This window comes from Chrysoperla carnea, chromosome 4 (genome assembly GCF_905475395.1).
Source record: "Chrysoperla carnea chromosome 4, inChrCarn1.1, whole genome shotgun sequence".
NCBI classification, from domain to species: domain Eukaryota; kingdom Metazoa; phylum Arthropoda; class Insecta; order Neuroptera; family Chrysopidae; genus Chrysoperla; species Chrysoperla carnea.
In genome coordinates this window covers 7,551,176-7,575,049 of record NC_058340.1, presented here as the reverse complement: position 1 = coordinate 7,575,049, position 23,874 = coordinate 7,551,176, and the positions used below count along the sequence as shown (strand labels likewise).

At 28.1% G+C, this 23,874-nt stretch overlaps 1 protein-coding gene across 1 annotated transcript in view; it reads right to left on the bottom strand.

Annotated features, from left to right (window-relative positions):
• LOC123298266 (probable JmjC domain-containing histone demethylation protein 2C) overlaps window positions 1-23,874 on the bottom strand; it is a 551,586-nt gene that overhangs the window by 98,926 nt on the left and 428,786 nt on the right. Inside the window, exon 8 of the mRNA XM_044880227.1 lies at window positions 15,178-17,269. Within this exon, the coding sequence (XP_044736162.1) occupies window positions 15,178-17,269 (2,092 nt within the window). The remainder of the gene's footprint in view (window positions 1-15,177; window positions 17,270-23,874) is intronic.

The following is a 23,874-nucleotide window of genomic DNA, read 5'->3' as shown; positions in this document are numbered from 1 at the left end:
ATTGGCTTTTATGGAGGAATCTCAAAAAACGACATATTTTGGAAGTTTTTGATAATTTTCATTTGGAATGAATGAAAACAAATTTAAAAAAAACTGTTTAATAGAAAGTAAACATATTAGCAATGAATTAGAAAAGAAAAAAACTAAGTGTCACCGTCCATATAAGGGATGTAAGAGCAGGGTAGATTAAGGGTTGAAATTATTTTTATCTTATTATCAACTTTGAAGATGAATTTTGTTATAACTTCATGAATGTAGACGAAAAATAAGAATAAAATTGTTCGATATGTGTCTTAGTTTTCGAAATATCGAAAGCTAAATAATTAAACAAAATTTTCAATTTTCGATATTTTGAAAATTAAGCCAGATATCGAAAAATTTTATTCTGACTTTTCGTCTTATATCGTCAAGTACTAATATAAATTTATCATCAAATTTGAAAATATCTATTTTTAAATTTGTGCCCCCACTACCATGCTCATACATCCTTAACTATTTTATGAACAAGAATAAACCTTTCAAAATTTAGACATCAAGTCGGTTAGTCATTTCTTAATTTGAAAAAGGAGTGCAAATCAAATAATAAAGCATTTACGGAAAATGAGCAAGTAAAGTGCACTACCAGATCCATGATACACAAGCCGTCACTGATTGAGAGTAAGGTAGTTTGTGGCCATAAATTGTGATTTTGTAATACACGAAGCTAATTAGTAAAGGGAAAGAAGCAAAGTTTTGTCTTACATATACCAGTCTAAAATGCTGTAAGACTCTCGAAAAATCAGCTCAATAAAAAACAAGTACAATAGAAAGAATAATTAGTGTGATAATAAACAATCTAGCTACGGATCCAGGTTTTTCTTCTAACCGAATATAAATTATTCCATAACACTTCTAGAAACCAGCAATTGTCACTGTTACAAATAAAAATTTGGCAGCTTAAAAAATTGCAATTTCCAAGTACTGTGGTAAGAAATCCAATTTCGAATTAATGTACATTATATTTAAAATAACTGACTTCATTCTAATAAATTTAATGAAATACAAAGCAGACAAAACAAAATTCCTAAAATTAATTGTAATTAATTGAACAAAGTTTGAATATATCAGTTAGAGAAAATAGATCAATTAATTATCAATTTAATTATGTATAATAATAGTAACTTTCAAATAACCTCTAAAAATTATTCGATAGTTTTAATATTTAATATAAATTCAAATGAAATGAACATAATTTATAAATTGATGAAAAATTTGTAAATTATATGGAAATATTCCAAATATAAAAAGTAGGTGTTATAAGTTTAATTTAAAATATTTTAAATAGTTATACAGGAAATGATAAATGAATTGCTTAGTTGTATGAGAATTTAATTAATGTACTTGTAAGTTTTCATATTTCTTAGAAATACTGCTTTTCATATTAAACGAGTAAAGATTATGATGATTATTATGTTAAGGAAATTTTGTTTTACATGTAAAATGGTAGGTATACCATTGATGTATGTTGTCATACTTATTTTAATAGAGGACAGGGCATTATGCCAGAAAATTGTAATTTTACATATAACGATATTTAGTTTACATACTATCATAACATATTGTTTGAATTTTATTATCTTTGACAATATTCTTACAAAAAGTATTTAAAATTTATATTTTGAACTTGACATTTTTCAATTTACGAGAATGGGGAAAATTTGTGAATTTTTTTTTTGTGCTCTTAAAAGATCATTCATGTTTCAAACAGTACAGATAAATTATTTTTCGAATAACTCTAAAAACAATTATATAATACATACTATACAATTTGCGCCCTGACGGGTTAACAATAATGTTTACAAAAAAATGTTTCAATCAAAAGTTGTTTATATTTTGATAAGGAACATTTTTTATATTTATACTTTTGTTCTATCTCTAACGGTTTACAAGATGAGTCCTACGGACACATAGGTCAAGATCCAATTGACCTATGTTGCTCATTTACGAACTCGACCTCACTTTTTACGTCCTGAGTACGCTGTAAAAATTTCAGCTTGATATATTTTTTCGTTTTTGAGTTATCGTGCCCACAGACGGACGGACGGACGGACAACCGGAAATGGACTAATTAGATGATTCTATGAACACCTATGACAAAATTTTGTTCGTAGCATCAATATTTTTAAGCGTTATAAACTTGGGACTAAACTTATTATACTATGTATATTTCATATATACATGGTATAAAAATAACAATCAGTAGGCAATTTATCTACCAAATGAGCTACACCGAGATATCTATATCGCCGATATTTCCTTCCTCTGTGGCAAGAGTGGTAATCGAAAAAATTCGTAATTGAGAATAGATAGGAAATAGGTTCGAGGAATCGTTTAGGCCAAGAATAATATTAAAAATAAACAGTAATTTATGGTAATCGGATAATTATAACTCATGGTATTCAGTACTTTAAATGGGAGTTTATTGAGACCAAAAAGATAACCTAAGGTAGTCTGGGGCTTTAATGGTATCTAAGTTTCCGATTTATAAAGAAACATTCTTAACATAATGTTTATGAGAATAATAATTAGAATTATCCTTTGTAAATATTATAAACCACATGAGGTTAAGAAACCATAAGTGATATTGACATTTTAACAAATATTAATGCATATTTGTCCATAAAATTATTTACATGAGACTTCCATATACAAATTATGTCATTCCCATTTTCAACACTTTAGAGTGGAGATAGGAGGGTGAAAAATACTTCTACTCTTTTACCTACCGAAAAAAAATTTCATTAAAATCGGTCAAGCCATTTCAGAGGAGTTTAAATATAAACAAAGAGATTTTATACATTAGGCTTTAATAAAATTTGAGGTGGCAAAGCAACTGATAGGCGAGATATTTTGATAATTTTCGATATTTTGATAATTTTCATCCAATTGGGTCTTAGAAAGAAAAAAAAACTATGTAATAAAAATAAAAAAGCGTTCCGACCGACTTTATTAAGGTATAAATATATGATCTTCAGTAATTTCAGAAACTATATTTTTTGAATTTTGATGGTCAATTATGTATAACTTGGCAATATAAGACGAAAAGTAAGAGTAAAATTTTTCGATATTTGGAATAATTTTCAAAATATCGAAAATTGAAAATTTTGTTTAATTATTTAGCTTTCAATATTTTGAAAATCAAGGTAGATATCAAAAAATTTTATTCTTATTTTTCGTTTTCATTCATGAAGTTACAACAAAATTCTTTATTAAAGTTGAAAATAGGGTACAAATAATTTCAAACACATGTCTAAACTTGCCTTGGCGGTCGTACTACATCAAACGAAAAGTAAGAATAAAATATTTCGATATATGGCCTAGTTATCGATATATCGAAGATTGAAAATTTCAGCAGAATTATCCACTTTTCGACATTCGAAAATTAAACTATATATCGACAAATTTTATTCGTATTTTTCGTCTAAATTCATCAGGTTATAGGACACAATTCATCACCAAATAACCGTGCTAACTTAATTTAGCCGGCTTATATTTCCTTAAGTATGTAATACGCACATATTGAATGCATAAATAATGTGTTATTCATGCATATTATGACGAGACAATTTCAAATAATAATAATAATTTTATGTAATAATAATAAATATTATGTTTTAAAAAAAATATCATGACCTTTACACATGTGCATTTTTTTTTACTCATAAAAAAAAATACTAATATAATAGGACGATCTTCTCATTTATAAATATAAAAATAGTTTTATGTGATAACAAATAAACAACATACACACACACACATACATTCATACACACACGTAATAACCACTCTCTTAACCACATGATGAATTCATTTGCATTCATGAATAAATAACTAATAATTTACTGAGTACAACACAGTACAGTGATAAAATACTTATTATTATACAAAACTCTATTATGTTATTTTCCATAATAATTAAAATGAAAACAATATTATGCAATTATAATTAAATTGTGTGACTTGTGTCTTATCATAGTTGTCTTTTTTATTTTAGTACATACAAGACGGAAAACCTGTTAAAGAATCAACATAAGTGTTAATACTTTAATAGTGAGGGGGCTATAACACAAATACAACTATTATAATCTAAGTATTTATACCGGAAAGCAACCTACGCTTTTACACAATTACTTGTTTAATATTAATAAAGACACATTTTATTAATATCATTTTAAATAAACACTTTTTGAAGTCGACTGTCAAATATTTTACTTTAATTCGTGATCTGTGCATTAATAAAATGTAACTTCGTTGGTATTTGCGATTTTCGGTTTGGCTGTCTTTTGATATATTTTTGGTTGAAAAATATGGAAGCTTTTGGATTTGTTTACGGACTTTTATTTACAATATTTCAGGCCTCTTCTATTCACTTAGAGGAAAAGGGCCAAGGCCAAAAAATTCAAAACTTGGCACCTCCATTCAGTTGATGACAATCCAGACCTTTTCAATGGTCGAGCCCGTCTATCCAATCACCCAGGAATCCTCTGTACATTTGGGAGGAAATGCCTAGACCAACAAATCATGAAGATAAAATTTCCTAATAACTTAACAAGCAGGAAAGTTTAATTGTCCCAGTTTACTCAATGATAAAAGACTTCAAACCTTTTTTTAAGGTCGAGTCCATCTGTCCATTCATCCAGGCCTCTTCTGTACATTTCGAAGGAAAAATCCAGACGAACAAATCATGAGGATACAAATTCCAATCAACTTAACTAGCAAGAAAGTCAATTTGTCCCAGTTTATTCAATGATAAAAGACTCCAGGCCTTTTTAAGGGTCGAAAGCGTCTGTCCAAGCACCTGGGTCTCTTCTATACACTTCGAGGAACAAGTACATACCAAAAAAAGTCAGAAGAAAAATATTCTCATTAACTTTAATAGCAGTAAAGTCGAATTTCACCGGTTTATTCAAGGTCAAGAGAATTCAAACTTTTTTTAAAGCTCGTGCCCGTCTGTCCAATCACCTGGGCTTCTTCTGTACGCTTTGAGGAACAAGTACATACCAAGAATATCAGAAGAAAAATTTCCATTAACCTGAAAGGCAGATAAGTCGAATTTTACCGATTTAAGAGATCCCAGACCTTTTTTTAACGTCGACTTCGTCTGTTCAATAACCCAGGCTTCTTCTGTACACTTGATGGGAAGAGTCTCAACCAAGAAAACCAAAAAAAAAATATTTCCATTCATTCATTATAGATTTATTATTTATTATAGATTTATTATCATCAGTGGCATGAAGTTATTGGCTGTCCCAAATAAATTATCTGTTATACACATTTTATTCCAACTTTGAATCTTCCCGTAAATACACTAGGATCGCGTACATCGAACATTTAAAACAATTATTGTTTACCAAGTATGTAACTTCTCTTATCATAATATTATACTATCAATCTATCACCAGTTTGTGTTGTGTGATTGATGAAACAAATTTTTTTTATTGATTATTTGTAATGCACTTGAATATTTTTGTCTGATTATTTTGAAATTCGCTGAATAAACAAATTAGTTATAACTAGCTAAATCATTGATTGTTCTATTAAATATTACAGGCTTGACGACGAAGATAAGCTTAGATATTTTTGGATGTTTTTTAAAGCATTTTTTTGTAAATTAAATGGCCAAAAGAGCCATCCCACAAAAACAGATCCCCAAAACTTTGCTTAGTAACATTATTTTAGCAAATTGAAAGTTAAAACTGTTTTAATTTTAAAATAGCTTACTACTTGACTGGTTTCTGAAAAGCGTCTCAGATAATTAGGTGGTATTTATGGAGGCCATAAAAAATGTTCAATTATTTTATGTTTTTCTTCAAAGAATAACAAAAATGCTTGATTTTTATTCATTAAAATGGTACTTGCAATATGAGGTTTGCACTAAAATTTTTGTTGTCATAAGTTTGCAATAAATATTTAATCATTTTCTATATTTAATATTAGAGTTATTCACGGGAGGATTAAGACAATTTTTAGCCAACTAAATTTGATGTATAAAAACTATAACATTTCATGAACTCGGAAAAATCTTTGGTTGAATAATATTTCTCATCTGTTACTATCTTAATAAGTTACCAACTTTGAGAACCAGACAGATTTCCTAAATTATTAATTAAAGAAATTTTCAAAATAATTGTTTAAAATAAAATTTTTACGATTTTAATAAAGATAAAATATATTTTTCATACATTCTGTTTTTGTTAAAATCTTATTAAAAAATATTAATTAATTAAAATTGTTTATTATATGAAGATGAGAAAGGTTTGTTTTGAATAAAATTCTAATATTTGTTTTTTAATGTACATTTTTGTTAAAATTTAAATAAATATTTGTTATTATAAAATTTATTTCCCATGTTTTGTAAGTAATTTTTTGTAAAGGCCCCCACACGAAAATACAAAAAAAAAATCCACGGTTTTCATGACCATAAATCTGGATTCCACCTCCGCGACCTCCTGACCTCCCCCCCTCCCAAAATATAACGCTAGATTTAAGCCTTTTTACTTGTACCTACAATTCATATTTTTCCCAGTCTCTATAAAGCAACCTGCCCCCATCTTTGCCATCGGCTGGCGACGCCTTGAATAGTAATATTCGAAACTGTTATATCAAATTTGCTTTCATGAACTCCTTCAATATTATTTAAGACACAAAATCAAAATTAATTTTAGAAATGGGAGTATATTTGACATAATATCAAGGTTATTAAATAACGCATATCTACTGAGAAACATTTTTTATAAATATAATCCAAACATCATCATTTATATTTAAAATTATAAAATATTGATTGATTTTTATGAAACCTTTTCATAAAATATAAATAATATATGTAAAGTTATTCATAAAAATAAATAATAAATTAGTTCCTTTGAAAAACAACTTATTTATGAATGTTTATATTATGTTGTTTAATAATAATTATAAAATATTTGTTTATAAATAATTTGTTTTTTTTTTTAAATTAACAAACATATATATTTAAATAATAATGATTTGATAACACTTTTGTTTTATCAGTCAAGTAATTTGTACAATTTATTTTATATAAATAATGTAATTTTAATAAATTTGTTATGTACAACTAACTTTCTTTTCATTTAAATAAATTACATTCGTTTTTTTATTTTTATTAATTTATGTAAAAATAACCTCAATATGCAAGCAGCTGAATTATATTCAATAATTACTTTAATAACTTGTCAAAATGTGATATATTTATTAAAAGAAAAAAAGATGTAAATTGTAAATGACGACTACACATGGCTATAAAATTATGTTGACGCACCTAAAAACGTAATTACTCCCTATTTTAAGGTTAGTTTGATTTTGTAGGCTCTTTCTAATATCAATACCGACATTAATGGAATAAAAATTTCTGGAATTTTTGTTAACAACCACCTTGTTTAATCCAAATTTTGTGACGATTAGATCAATACAAAGCTTTGCGAAAGTTTATTCGAACATAGATAGGACTACCAGCAAAAATAACTGTCCAGACACTTAGTCTCTTGTTAAAAATACATAAAACAACTAATTTTCAAATATATTGAGTGTAATCCAAAACCAAAATTCAAACAAATTCAAATTGAATACAAATTTTAAAATATTTCAAGGTCAAATTCTAACAAGTATATCATTTATCGTAAATATTGCAAAAGAAGGAAATTTTGACCGTAATCTTTTTTGTTTTGTAGCCATTTTCCAAAAATTTTGTATATCTGATTTACCGAGGGTATTACTCATTCTAATAAGCCAAAAACTGCGAACGTTCGAAGTATTTGAACCTTGTTAAAATTAGTTATTTACGTCTTCTGAAATGATTGTAAATAAAAAATTGCTACGACCAAAATGGCAGCAAAACTTTTACCATATTTGATTTATGAAAAATCATATTTAGACACTTCTTGATACAAAAAATTCTCTTCAGACATCGAAAATTGCAGGGATATTAAGTTGAAACAGCTTTGCTACATTTACTTTTTTTTACACTTATTTAAAAAAAAAAAAAAATCAAAAAACACATTTTCGAAGCCATGGATAAAATAATACAAACAAAAAAGGTTTTAGTGCGGTTTACGTTCTAGCGAGGATGTCCTAAGCTGAGCTGTATGCCCCTGATAAACGATATCATTGCTTGAAGCCAGTATTCTATATGATTTGTTGTATTGGCTTGGCGAAATAATACGGTCTACACAAGGATATGCAATTGAGCCCCAAAAATTGACTTGAAAAGCAAGCAGACAGACTTGCTGAATGAATAACCAAACAAATTTAGTTTGCACAAATCCAGTTTTCCTGAAATTTCCTGAAAGATAGCCTTTTTAGATAGCAACACTGTAAGTGGGTTGAAAAATTTTGAGTGCACCTGGATAAATCAGAAAAAGATTTTACTGACTTCTTGGACTGAAAAAAGAACCTCTTGTGGACAAGTTTTTCGTTGGTTTGATAATTTTTTTACTGATTTGCTGCTCTATCACTTGCAGCCCCAATTCATTCCCATAAAGACATCATTTAAATAGCAACAAAAAATATGTAATAAAATGCAAAACTAAATAAGTAACAAACAAAAAACGAAGAATATTCATCATTATTTTGCTAAAGGCAAATAAAAATGAATGAAAAAAGAAATTAAAAACATAACTAAATTAATAACCAATCATAAAAAAAAAAACAGTAATGAAATACATGAATGTAATCATGAATTATTCTTCAAAAAAAAAAAAAAATATGGCAGAATTCATTATATAAAATTGATTTGAATTAAAAATAAAGAAATACATTTATAATATGTTTGTAAATAAACCAAGGTTATTTTAAATTATATAGAAGTGAAATGGAATCATTTATTTATAAAATTACAAAAGCATTTTATATGAAACGATTATATTATTATAATATTGGAACACAAGCACTCAAATCAAACTTTATACATGAAATTCATTTGTTTATTGTACGACTATATGTAATGGTCGATTGTATTAAGAGAGTTCAGTGTTCACCGTCACTTATTATATCCATTAATGTAGAACTTGTAATATGTTCACAGATGGCAGCACAAATATTACTAGACAAAAGATTGAATTATTAAGAAGTTATGTAAATTGATTTATTTTTTATTTAAATTTTTTATCATTATTCTATTAGACTTGAAACAATGAAAACTTGTGAAACAATCAATGAGTTTGTGTGTTTTAATTTTAACCTTCAACAATTTTTCCAATTTTGTTTAGATGAGTTGATGATTTTAGAGATCTGGTACGAAAAAGGACAGTTCAAAGAATTTTAACTGATTCTCTGAGCGAGAACCGAGGACTATGGTAAGAGTGTGATTAATTTTAACGTAATTAAATTACTTCCAGTCTCATAGAATTAAGACAACTGAACTTTACGATTAATTCAAATTATATCAATGATAGGTTTGTTTAAGTTGTTTTTTAAATATAAATAGCTGGAGTATCTCCCAACTAGTTAAGACATTTCCTGTTTAACAAATTAGAACTGACATTAAGTGAAACAAACATGTAGGTACGTTATGCTTAATGATTGCCTAGACATGTGATTATCATAAGTATTTATTTATTTATCACTAGCTTTAACCCGCGGCTTCACTGCGCTTTCCTTAAATAGCTGGCAAAGATCATTAACAAGTAAATAAAATAATTTTTTTGCCCTTGGGCTTTGTTAATGGTAACTGCAAAACTGACCTTGATTGGAAATTCAAACGGTAGTTCAGTGGGAATAATTAGAATTCGAGGTATGATAACACTATTTAATTTCCGGACACCTGTTAAAATAGGGATCCAAGTCTATTCTGCCCCAACCGTATGAAACCTTCTTCGATTGTTTAACACAGGTATATTCATCAAATAATCAGTTTTCAATTTTTTTTATGTTAAAATTATATCTGATAACCTTGGTGGAACAGATGTCCATAAGTTGTATCTCTTTGACCCTGTTTTGTCAAAAAAATCGAAATTTTTATTATATCTTTATAAATTATAGCTCATGTATTATTCTGATGAATGATATTATTGTCAAGTTTCATTCACAACCAATCAGTAGTTTTCGCGTGAAAGCGTAACAAACAAACAACCTTACTTTCACATTTATAATATACTGAGATATTTATTAAATATTTCGTTATTTCGAAAAATCTAAGGTAATTTTTTGAAAATATTTTAGCATAAATAATTTTAATTGAAATTTGAAGCTTTTGGTTAGCTGTTCATTTAATAAATTGGACTTTCATGGTAGATTTCCTACTGAGAAAACCTCCGATTCATGTAAATAGAATTTTTAAAATGGGCCCTTAGCTTGAGACAGTAGCTTCTGCTTCTGCTTATTATCCCCTTCTTTACTAATTTGGAAGAGATCAATATATTTATTTAGAACAAGTTTTACTACTTTGGTAGTTTACTAGCATTATTTAATTGATATGGTTTATATAAATAACCTTATGTTTTAAACCAGGAATAACTACAACTAATCACTTATCCGGTATAATTTTAAATCAATTTACCAATTTGCTCTATATCTGAAAAGGCTTAACAGAGATATATTTTCAATATGAATCATAATGTAAGGAAAATAACTGCGCCATTTCATAGCGTTATTGTATAATTTATATAAGTGGATTTGAATATTTAATTTAATTGAATTTAAATAAACAATATTTGAATTGGCAACCAAACAAAAATAAATGAATAAAATGCATTATTAATACGACTCAGGCATGAATACTTTTAGACCGTGAACTCATAATGAAGCGAAATTTCTTTGATTCTTTTTGCCTACTATTTGAAGGGTAAATAGAGGTCAATTTAGTAATGAAAACAGAAGATTTAATCATGGCTCAAGTCTCAAATACCCTTGTGATTTTTTTTCGAAAGTTTTCGAAATAAAAATTCTAGAAAAACTAAAAATGTAATAGTTTCGATTTTAAGAAAAATGTGTTTTTTTTCAATCTCTGAGGGAATGTGCTTAGCTAACGCAGCTCCTGCGCTACGAATTTTTCTTATAGCGTTGTTAATGACTTTCTATTAACAAAAAACGGTAGGCAAGGAAAACAACATTGAAATACGAAAACCAAAGCAAGAAACAACGGTTAAAATTCCATTTTTCTTAATCTTATAAATGCTCAGGAAGGATAAAAAGAAAGAAAGATAAAAAAATCGTAGAAATTTCGCTTCATTATGAGCTAACGATCTATTTATTTAAACATAATCTATTTCCAAATGCAACCAACATACAAGAACATTACTAAATAATAAAATAAAATATATAAAATATATAAAATAAAAATATGTCATGAACAAAACATTTAATTTATTTTAATTTACTAGCAGACAAAATATATGCACATAGTACATATTTTATAAGTTCGAATGAGTTCATTTCAAGAATATATTATATATTATTTTTTATTAATTTTGTTATTTAAATTACAAGAGTTATTATACCTATTTTTGAAAACACTCATACACTCATACAAAACTAATATAACATTCATTGTGAAATCATTTTTATATGTGTTTTGTTCCTTTGTTAGTCATGTGAGAAATATAATATTTTAAATTATAAGAAAAAAAAGATATAAAACTTTTGCATAATAAAATGAATACATAAATTTTTTGTTGGTATTACTGACTGACTTCACACTAATGGTAATCTTCTCTTTGGTAATAAAATAAAATCTTCTTGTATTATAAATACACGACTGTGAACCTTATAGAATAATATCAGAGACAACATACAGTTTTTTTGTGTGCGTGATTATAGTACAGTTACTTTAGGGCAAAAATTAAAATAAGATAACCGGCCTACACACTTTCAGTTTTATTGCGCTTATAACCTGTGTAAAAATACTTAACAATCGATCATTTATAACTTTATATTGCTTTTCTGAATGTTTTTTTATTTTTTGAGAGACAATAAAACTTTGAAAACCAAAATAATTTTTAACATCCTTAAATCTAGTTACTTTATGGTTACCACAGCCATAATCAATTCTTGTTTACCATAATTATGACAGTTTATCGTTCACACATGAAGCCATACATGCATCGAATTAGATCGATCGAATTAGAGTTTGGGAAAGATTAAATGATTTCCTTCTACATTCCTTGTAATTTAACAGGCGTATCTAGGTACTATTATCTTACTATTTGCTACTACGATGCAATAAACCCACCTATAAACAAAATAGCGAGGATTAAGTTCTCTCAAAACCTAAAATAACTGTACTAATAATGACGCGTCCGTTGTTGATGTATTATATTTTATTACATAAGTTTTAAAAAAAAGAAGAAATCAAATCATTCCAAATAAAAAATAAGAAGTATTGTAATCAATATCAAGGTACCTATATAATAATACTGAATACACTTACAATATTGCCATATAATTATAAACCGGTTTTATAATAGACTTACTGACAGAAAAACAAAAAAAACTCAACTAACATATTTCATTCTTTCGTAATGATTAATGTATTTAAAAAAAATGTATATTAAATTTATTTTTATTTAAATAATTCTAATATACCTACAACAACAGAATAAAAAAAACTAAATTAACTTATGCGATGTGTTTTATTTTTTACATGCTTCTGTTAAATTTATGTTTTCTCTTATTTGATTGGATCTGTAGACATAAATAATGCAAAAGTGCAATAAATATTTTGGTATAAAAAGATAATTTTCATGTCTGGTGCCGCAATATTCATTAAAATATTTTCAGGGTCATATTTTCTAGACTGTGAAATTTTTATTCTTCTAATCATCCGATACTTGAAAGTGCATAATCTCATTGAACGGTAACCGAAATAATTAAATATTAGAATTTAAAGGTCATACGAAGGGCGTTCGATCATAAATATTAACAAATATATTAATTGGAATTATGTTCCTTATCGCATGTTAACGTTCTAATTTGTTTGCTGACTGGAAGGTAAAAGAAAAAAAAGTGCAACAAAAAAAAACCGACACCAAAAACAATAACAAAAAAGCTCACCATAAATTTTGAGAAAATTTAAAAGCTTAAGAATATTGGCACACTAAATCATGCATTATACAAGTGAAATAATTAAAATTAAAAACCCCCGACAGATTTGTTGGGTACGGAACCCTAAATTCGCATTTGAAACATATCTAAGAACACTCGCCATTAAATTACCCTTTTCCTTAGAGCCTTCCCTAAACTGAACCAATTTTGAGCATAATGGCATATTTTTTAGTTGTTCCGGGTATGAAACCCTAAACTTGCACTTTAAACCTAGCTAAGAACATTAACTTTCCAAGGAAACAAAAAAATCAAAATCGGTTCATAGACAGATAGACAGACAGGGTCAAAAAAACGTGACAAATATCAACAATTACTTCGAATGTTGTATTCTTTATCCTATAACATCACGGTAATAAATCATTATTTTTGGACATTTTATTTGAACTTTTTTCGTTTATTTTGAGCTAAACTAATGCGGTTTATATAAACTTTTTTTGTTGATTTTGTGGTATAGAAAAAATGGTAAAGTGCAATTTTGAAATATTCTGTATAAACTTCTAAACTGCAATTATATTAAAAATAATAATAAACGTAAGTTTTATAAATACATATTTGCCAAAAAGTAAACTAAAAGTAATACAAATTATAAAGTAAACAAAAAATATGGCATAGTTCCATTAAACGAAAAAAAAAAAATGTTAAAAATGTGGAATATTCTTAATAATGTCATCAACCAAAAATATACGAAAAAATATATTTTGGCACATTTGATATAAATTTTGTGGAAAATGAATTCAAATTTTTGTTGTTATTTAAATTCAATTGAACTAACTGACTGTTTAAAAAGAAAAAAGATAAAATGACCCTGCATTTTTTTGCTTTAAAAGTACCTTGGCCTGCCAATTTATCATGCATAAAAATAAATAAAAAAAAATGAAATAAAATGCTGCTTGTATAAGCAGCAATAATAATTATTTATAATCTTAATAGTTTGATATAATATAATGGTAACAACTTTCTCCATTATGTTAATCAGCAGAGCATTCATAAAAAAAAAACTTGATCTCACGTTTAAATAAGAAACTTGTGCCACCTGTTTTTTTACCTTCAGGTCTTTTTAATTTTTTTTTCTTTACTTTGTGGTATTTGATTATATTATACGTATGTATAATAATATGCATGTGTGACTGTGAGTGTCGTATTGCTAGTACTGCTTTGCTTTGCTAAGTGTAGTATGTTGCAGATCATAAAATTTTTTAAATATTTTTATTTGTGTATGTTGTTTTTTATGTTTTCATGAAGTTTTTAACGCCTACACTTTGCTTTTAAAAATGTACAGTGTTGCAAGAATTATAATTTTATTGTTTAAGTGCAGTGATTTAAAAAAATCATTTTAAAATAAATTTGATAATATAGAAATGCTGCATTTTAATTAATTCATTTTTGATTGCGACTTATCATTTACAAGAACCTAAGAAAGTACGATCTCCAAGGCGATATTTTAAATAAAAAGCTTGATTTTTTTTATATGAAGCGTGTCTTTATGTGTTTGCACCTTTTTCAAGTTTTTAAATCTCTTAATCTGATGTATGGACTTTAGTCTCCCAAGATGCGACTAGTTACGAATTGCATCTAAGAACCTATCTTTGATGGTAGGCCCTACACTCTATTGTAAGTCTACTTCAGAGTTTTACTTACTTTGTGTTTCATCATCAAGAGTACTATCTCCCGGGTGCTTATGGTGAGAATAGCTCCCGGGGATTAATTATTAATTATCAGAAAGTAAAAATAATTGAGAAATATTTCTATAGAGTAAAAAAGACATGCTGAAAACAATGTTCTTCTATATCCCGAAATTTAAGAATCTAAAAGATAAGTAGAATATGGATATAAATATTGTCTTAAATGGGCGCATGAAATAATACTCGCTTCTGCTTTGCCTCTACATTTTCACAACAAAAGTTTTTACATTTTCACAACGAAATCAATGAACATTTAGATAAAAAGCTAATGCCCTGATAACTCAATAGTAAATAGTCCAAAGATGATAAGTCAAAAAAAGCAAACGCTGCATCCTTATAAACTTTAATTCTGTATCAAAAAAATTATTCAAATGATTTAATATGAATTGTGACTTACCGGTGCATTCGTTCACGATCATGCGCATACGCTCGTTCACGTTCAATATCTTCAGCGGCCGGATGTGCAGGTGGTACCAACAAATGGGCACCAACTGGTAATGGCGGATAACGTTTCCATAACGTTTCCGATAGTGGTAAATGATGTGCAGCTGCAGCAATATGATGATGCATCGAAGGATATTGACTAAGTAATGGTGGTGGTGGAGGTGGTACAGCAGGATACATATGTGGTGTTTGAGCATTTGGTGGTGGTGCCTCTGATCCCGCTGACCTGGCGGCACTGGCACTGGCCCCAGGCGCTTGTGGATGAGACATGAGCAATGTCTGATGTTGTACACTATCAATGTGTCGTACGTGTGGTTCAGTTTCCAGTATTAAACTGGGATCACGCCATACACGCACTGGTTCAACACTTTGTGATGAATTATTTGTAGTTGTTAAATGATTAAAGGGCGATCGATTTGATGATGGATGACTATTTATATGAATTGTAGAGGATGTTGTTTGTGGCTCGTCGGAGCTACTCAACGCACTGGACCGCGATCCCGATCGTTCATCCCCGCTCGCACAGCTACCTGAGCGTAAGGAGCTCACGCCTGAGTCAGATCGATCATCTGGAAAACGTAACAATGCGGCGGCCGAGTTATCTGTAAGCTCCATCCTACTAAACGGCGAGGATGAGGACAGCGGTCCGTCATCGTCGTCTCGACTAGAACACTCTCTTATAATAGTAGGCTGGTCGGGCCGTGTTATTTGATTTGATGGTATATCAATTGGCTCCACAATCACGCAATCCTCTTCCTCTTCCGTGGTGACGATAATTTCTGGATCCTCCTCGTATTTATTCAAAGTTTCTGGTTTATCTAACTCAATTACTGTTGGTATTGTTTCTTCCTTTGTATCGTCGTTATCGACAATATTCAAAGGACTTTCTTTGATTTGAGTTTCTTCACAATTAGAAGTATTACTTTTCTCCAATGTTAATGTTGGAGTTGAAGATGTTATAGGTATTGGTGATGATGATGTATTTTCATTAGTTAGTTCTTCGGTTGGTATGAGTGATACCGATGCCGATTGATTTTCTACTTGACATTCACTAGTTTCCACCAAACTTTTATTGTCCTCATTATTCTTATCTAACACTTCAACACTATTACTGTTGTCATTATCGTTAGTTTTGTTGGTATCTTGGTTACTATCATTGGTGGTTAACAATTGCACACTATTACTACTATTACTAATTTCATCATCTAAAGCATTCACTATAAAATCCGTGGAGGGTTGTTTATCTTCTTTTTCTTCTATTTCTTTTATAGAATTTTCTTCATCCCTACTCAAACTAACTACATCGGTGGTTGAATCATTTAATGGTTCAACTTTTTCTTCTTCTACAAGAGCACAACTTTTGTTATCCTCATTAGTTGTGGTGTCTGCAGGTAGCTCTGGTGATGGTGTTATTGTTTCCTTCTCTTTTTCTTCTTCCTGTTGTGTAGTTGAATTGTCGTCTACAGTTGCATTATTGGTAGGTGATATTGGTGGATCCTTCAATTGTTTTTCAATAACCTCGTCATCTGGAGGTGGAGGTTCTGGTTTTAGATCTGGTGCTGGTAGTTGTGGACTATTTGATTTATTATTTTCTTTTTCTTGATGATGTTCGTCCTTATCTTCCTTAACAATTTTAGTAGCAGTTTTGGATGTTGAGCTATGACCTTCTGGTTCAACTTTATTACTTGAAGATGAAGATGAAGATGAGGATGGTGTAGACGATGATGAACTATTGTCTGTGGTTGTTGTAGTAGTGGTTGTAGTGGTTGCTGTTGCTGTAAGTTGTAAACAATCTTCAACACGTACTTCAACGTTTCTTAATTTACTGGTATTATTTGTAGCTGCTGTTTCTTCTAATATTTTCTTTTTGTTTGTTGTTGCTAATTTTGAACTATTATTATTGTTATTACGTTTTTTTACTTGTTTATTTTCTAAATCTTCTTTGTTGATATTATTAAAATTTAATTGACTATTACTACGTGTGCTCTTTATTATTACATCATTTTCACTGGTTTTACGTTTTCTTGTATTCTTTGTTGATGTTCCTGTAACAAAAAAATAAAACATACATTAAAATTATGTTACAATTATCAATATTATTATAAAATTTGAATTAAACCAGAATTGAACATATTAGTTTTTAGAAAAACTGAAGGAACGAAGTTAAAGATAATGAAATGTTCTAATTTTTACCAAATTCTGGTGGAAATTGAATTGATCAAATATGTACCTTTCTTACGAATGGATTGTAATAGATATGACTTTTCCGAACGAACTTGACGAACTTTTCAGCACAACTGTTATTGTGAGAAAAAAATGTAAACTTATAGAACTAAGTGTTAGTAAATTAAATTTGACCTTGCTTTTGCTCTTCGCTTATAGTTAATAAAACTAAAGCTCTGTAATCTGTATATGTAATTTTTGTCAACCCGAGTGTTGATCAGCAGAAGAATACAGCGGTCAATTTGTAAACTTCAATTTACTTAAATGTTCTACCAGCAAAATGACGGAAGTTAACAAATTTTAAAATTAAAATTGCCAAAATGATGAAAGTATGCAATGTTTCGAAGGCTGTGAGGTTTCACCGTTTTTTTTTTTTCGTTTGTTTTGAAGAGTAGATGGATACGAAAAATCCTTAGTCTAACGATTTTGTTATAAATTACTTGTCATGATTCTTATTTTGTATGATCTAGTAATTTCTACATACTGAGACTTACTCTAGATAAACATTGATAATAATTAACTACAGCTGAAAAAAAATTTTGGCGTGAGTAGAAAATCATGAAGGTAAAATCAAAGATATTTCAAAGAAATACCTAACTGAGAAGAATCCTACCAAGTATAAACACTCCTTTACATTGTGTAAGGTAAAACTAGATATTGATTGGCCTAGTGCACATAGTATAGCTTCTTTAATAAATAATTAACGGTATACCAATATTATAAATATTATTAAACTCTTATTATATTCACGGTATGTTGAACAACTTTATTGGTAATAGTTGGTAGTAGGTAGTATTAGTTTGTTTAAGGTAAGGTATTGGAAATATTATTAAACTGGGACACACACACACATCACACAAAACACGTCATGTTGTATAATATGGTCTTATAGTAAGTACTGTTTGAAAATGTATTATCTTATGTTCATAAAATACAGTGAGTGTTTAGAAATCGTGGCGACCGTCTTTTAAATCATCCCTATTTGTTATGTGGTATTTTTGGAACTATGTTCCATATCGTATGATATTTGTTTGCTGGTTGGGAGTTAAAATCAAAAAACTGCAACAGATACCAAAAAGCGACATCTAGGTTACCTAGGAAACAACTTTTTAAATCGATTCAGGTTGCCATGAATTTTGAGAAAATTTAAAAATCTTTTTATAAGTATCAATTTGTAATTTTGGTCAAACTTTTATGTTTTAGTATTAAAAAAAATTTGTTGTGAAAGTTATCAGAAGTTAAAGAAAACAGAGATAATTTAAAGTAAGTACAATGCAATTTTTATCTTAATCAAACCAAACGTAATGTACTCACATATTGAATTGACTACTAAATCAGAAGTACGTCTTTTTTAAACTAATACTACAATTATTTCATACAGTAAAAACTAAAAGTAGCTATAAAATTAAATTATTTCAAACAAGTATTTGACTTCTAAAATGAAGACCTTAAATTTTCAGAAAAATATCTCAATCTTTTTTTTATTTATGTAGCAAAAAAACCCTTAGCAAAAACGCTAATGAGAGAGCCATTTTTGAGGATTGCAAGAATATTAATAAAGAGATATAATGATTGAAAATTTAAAAAAAGCTTTATTAGTTAAATTGTCTTAGAATGGGACGTGGGAGACTATATCGAGACAGAATCAAAAGAGTTTTATTGTATGCATGAAGTCGTATATACCAATTTCAAAACTTTCCAGTGAAAATAATAATAAATGTACAACGTCTTGGTTGTACTAACTTCATGATGCTAATCAATACTTTTCCGTACTTAAAATACGCACTGTTTTAATAGTGTTCTTAAAATGATGAAAAATTTTTATAAATATTTTCATCCGTTTTCTCAAAATCAACATGTTTGTGGATCCACATTTATTGAGAAAGTTACACAATAAGCAAGATGGCTCGAGGTAATATGACATTTTGATGCTGGTTTCTTTTTGATACGTTTATTTTCTGATGCAGTTATTTTTCTGAACAAGCTGTAGATTAATTTACTCGTTTTGGTTTACAATTTTTATCATTATTGAAGTATACCATGAGAAATATAAACATATAATTGCTATTTACATAGAAATTGAATATTGTAATTAGCTTGATTAAAAAGAAATTATTCAATAACTTAAAAAGAAATTATTCAACGTGTTAGAATTTAAATCACTACATAGTATAAAAACAAAGTCGCTTACCGATTTCTGTCCCTATGTATGTTTAAACCTTTAAAACTACGCATTTTAATGCGGTTTTTTTTAGAGGTTTCCAATATGGAGTTTAAGGTTAGGTATTTAAGTTAAAAAAAGAACTGAATAGAATGTGTATCTTTTGCGTAGTATATTTAGTATCAGCATTTCAACCGTGTGAAGTAAAAATATTCATCATTGCTCAAAATATTCCCCACCTCTCAAGAAATAATTTTATTTTTATTCTTCGTTTACATTAATACTGATATACTAAAATTCATCATCAAAGTTGAAAATAAAATAAAAATAATTTCTACCCTAAATCTACCCTGCAAGTACATCCCTTATTTGGATGAGGACACTTGGTTTGTTTCTTTTCTATGTCATTGCTAATATGTTTACTTTCTATTAAAAAGTTTTTTTTATATTTGTTTTCATTCGTTCCAAGTGAAAATTATCAAAAACTTTCAAAAAATGTCGTTTTTTAAGATTTCTGCATAAGAGCAATGTATTTTATATCGATTTTCAGTGATATTTTTCTTAAAACTTTGCACGGATACCTAAGCTGAAATTTTAACCACATATTCTTTGAGTAAAAGTCTACCCATAAAAAAATTTCGAGCCTTTAAATCAATTATTGTTGCCATGCTCACACATTCTTAAAGATATGCCCTAATGTGAAAACATGAAGTATTACAAAACAATAATAGTAATGACTTGCAATTTGTAAGATGGCATAGTGAAAATATAAAACTGTAAAACGCAGTAACGATATTTCAATTCGTTTAGATTTAAAACAGAATTGATGCCAAATGAAAAAAAATAGAAATATGTTGTGCATTTAATTTTTTTTCTCACAATGCATAATATTAAGTAGCATACATCATCATTTATTCATTTCACCATCATCATATTGTATTTGGAAAAACCTGTCAATTTTATTGGCATTTCTTCAAGAAAATATTCATTTTTGAATTTTTGTTATTTAAATAAAACATCTTTTGTTATGTGTTTTATAAAATATCTTTGTTTTGTAATATCAAACATAAAATGTAAAGACAGGAGATTGTTGACCTCAATAAACAATTCAAATTTTATTAAATAGTAATTATAGTTATGGAAATTTAAAAAGTGAAAAAGATAAATCAATTACTTAGGATTCCAATAAAAGTTAATTTAATTTAATTAAAGGTGAATAAATATATGGAAAATAAGTAAATTCGACAATCAACTTTATAAATTATTTATCCGTTCATCCATACAATATTTCCGTCCGCTTGCGTCTCCGTATATTTAAAAACCTATCAAAAATAATTTTCGAACCAACAAAATACACCTATTGACCTATCAATCCAAAAATCTATCTTAACCACCGCAAATTGAACATCAGGAAAAAAATCAAATTTGGAAATTTTTTATTTTTTGTGTCCCATTCAGACGAGACTAGTTATTTCAAGTCAGCACATATCTATTTTTTAAGTTACTACACGGTAAGAAATGTATGTCGTTTACTATCATGCTGGTACGATATAGGGACAGATATTATAGTATTTATATTAGCATAAATAATATCACAGTAGCTACCCACCAGAAGTATTGTGATATCGCCAACCAGTATGAGCCTGACACCCAATACTGCACTGACTCGTCCGCCATAACTATTCCTTTAATGGTCAAATCAGTATGGCGTTCACACAGTCACTGTCATAGTGATATCCACAAAAAATTTCTTACCGCGTGGCTTACGTACTTCAAACCATCAGAGTTTTTGAAGGCAGTAAGGTTGGCTTCGTGCAAACAACATTGGCTTGGAAAAAAATCTTGCCAAAAAGCCTGTAAACATTTTTAAGCCAGCACAATGAAATAAATTATGAGTCCTTTATTTTAAGACGAAGTATTCAGGTCTAGAAATTTGAAAAAATCGATTTTGCATATTTTTAAAGGTGAAATCCTTAAGAATATGTTTTTAAAAATATTTTTCAAAATTCGAATTATTTTCGGAGATGCAGCGGAGATATTTTAGAAGTAAACCACTATATGAAAGATGTCGGCGAAACTCTAAAATCAAAAACTTTTTAAGCTAATATTCCGGTCAATTTGAAGAAAATCTCGCTTCCTTGAAAAACTAACGAATACTTTTTATAAATTTGTTTGTATTTATTAAGCAACTTCAAAATTATGTAACACTGTGAAAATAAAATGACTTATTTATTTAAAAAAAAAAAATTACAATTTTAAATGAATATATTAGTAATAAAATAATTTACATGCAAAGTTATTTATTTCATATTTTTCATTTGATAGTTTTTGATAAAATGCCAAAATTCACTCACTCAAAAGAGAGTAAACATGTACGAGAAATATAAAACATAATATTATTTAAAAACAAAAGAATGAAAATTGAAGACGCGGATGTTTTCAGAAACATTAAAAGAAATATGTCATTAAAACACCAAATGATAAATTTATATCATTGTGGATGCAATCAACTTGTTTATTTTAAATAAATAGTTTAAAAAAAATAACTTTTAAACTCCCATTCTATTATTACACATGTTGTAATGGCTTTTATTATCGTTTAATGTATTTATTATTTTAATATTTTGGGTTTGACCGCATTCCAATTAATCTTTAATTATTACTTATTTATATACAATATTATTTCTGTAAAGGAAAATAAAAAAAGAGCTTCTCCTTACACGCCTGTTACGAAAATACAGCTAAGCTGAACGTTTGGAAAATTTTAAGGAACGGTTATTTACATTTTGAAATAAAACAGACAAAATAACAACTGACATGTTAATTGTTGTAATACTGTAAACAAAGTTTAGTATCAGTGATAGATATATGCTTTAAACCTAATTTTTAATCAAAAAACTTACTCCCCGGAAATTTACCCCTTTGATCTTCTTATTGTTGGCAAATACTAGGCTTCCTTAATCGACCTAAATATTTGCCACCTTCTTTCTATCTTTTATAGTTTTGGAGAAAATGGAAAATTAAGGTTTAATCTAATTTGCGCCCTCACGGAAAAACAATGATACATATTTATGCAAAAATGTTTTAAATAAAATTAATTTATTTTTCATAAAGAACATTTTTTTAATACTTTCTTTTTGTTTTATCTCTTTTTACGTTTTGAACACGTTATAAAAATTTTACCTGGATATCTCGTAAAATTTCTGAAAAGGAATAATTTTTTTGCAAGTAGTTGAAGAGTTTTTCAATCAGCTTACGTGGAAAAACAGTAAGCATAGATAAGAAAAAAGTGGCTCAGAAACAAAAAAATTGAAAAAGAAAATAAAATAACTGGGTTTGAAGACGAACATGATTAAAAAATTTTTTTATTGTTATTGCCAAACAAAAGGTACTTTTGCATCTAAATAGCCCCTTAATTTTATATTTTGACCGGAAATTTGATATAAATACTCCACTGTGGAGCGGTTTAAATATTTTAAATATCGTAAATCGAATGTAAAACAAGGAAATGTCTGTGTAACATACATTATGTAAAACAATTTTATATGTTTACAAGTATGAACGATTGATCTGTTTTGTATTGTTCGATTTTGAATACCTAATAATTTCTAAATGCATACACTCTAATTGTTTATAAATTTCATAGATAAAATTTATTGTAGATAATGAACAAAGAAATTATTAATAAAATTTTGGTTTGAATTCATATATATATTGAAATTTAAATATAATGATTTTATTCTATTTAAAATTTGAATATTTAACATAAATATTATTTATATTGATTATGTAAACAAACATCCATACACACGTTTTAAAAAAGTATTAAATCTATTCTAAACATAAACCATGTTTTATTACTGGAATGCATAACATAACATATTTATTTATTATAATAACTGAAAAATATTTATTTCATCGTTTATTTAAAATAAATTATTTTCAAAGTACCAGAATCCATTCAAAATGTGTACCACATTGGGATATCAGACATGGGCGAGTTATTTTAAGTCAAAGCCACCATTGTTATTACTTTATTGTTTGCCATAAACTTTATTGTGTGTCTCTTTATGCCAGTCCGCATTGCTCATAGAGGAGGAAGCGAGACGGGTATACGATTATTCTAGCTATCTGAGATAGCTAGAGATAGCCTATCTCAGTTTCTCTAATAGTAATGAGATAGGTAGAAAAAAAAATGCTGTCTCTGTCTTACTCGTATTTTTGGTTTTCACTGGTTAGGGTATCACTGTCTTACTTGTATGTTAG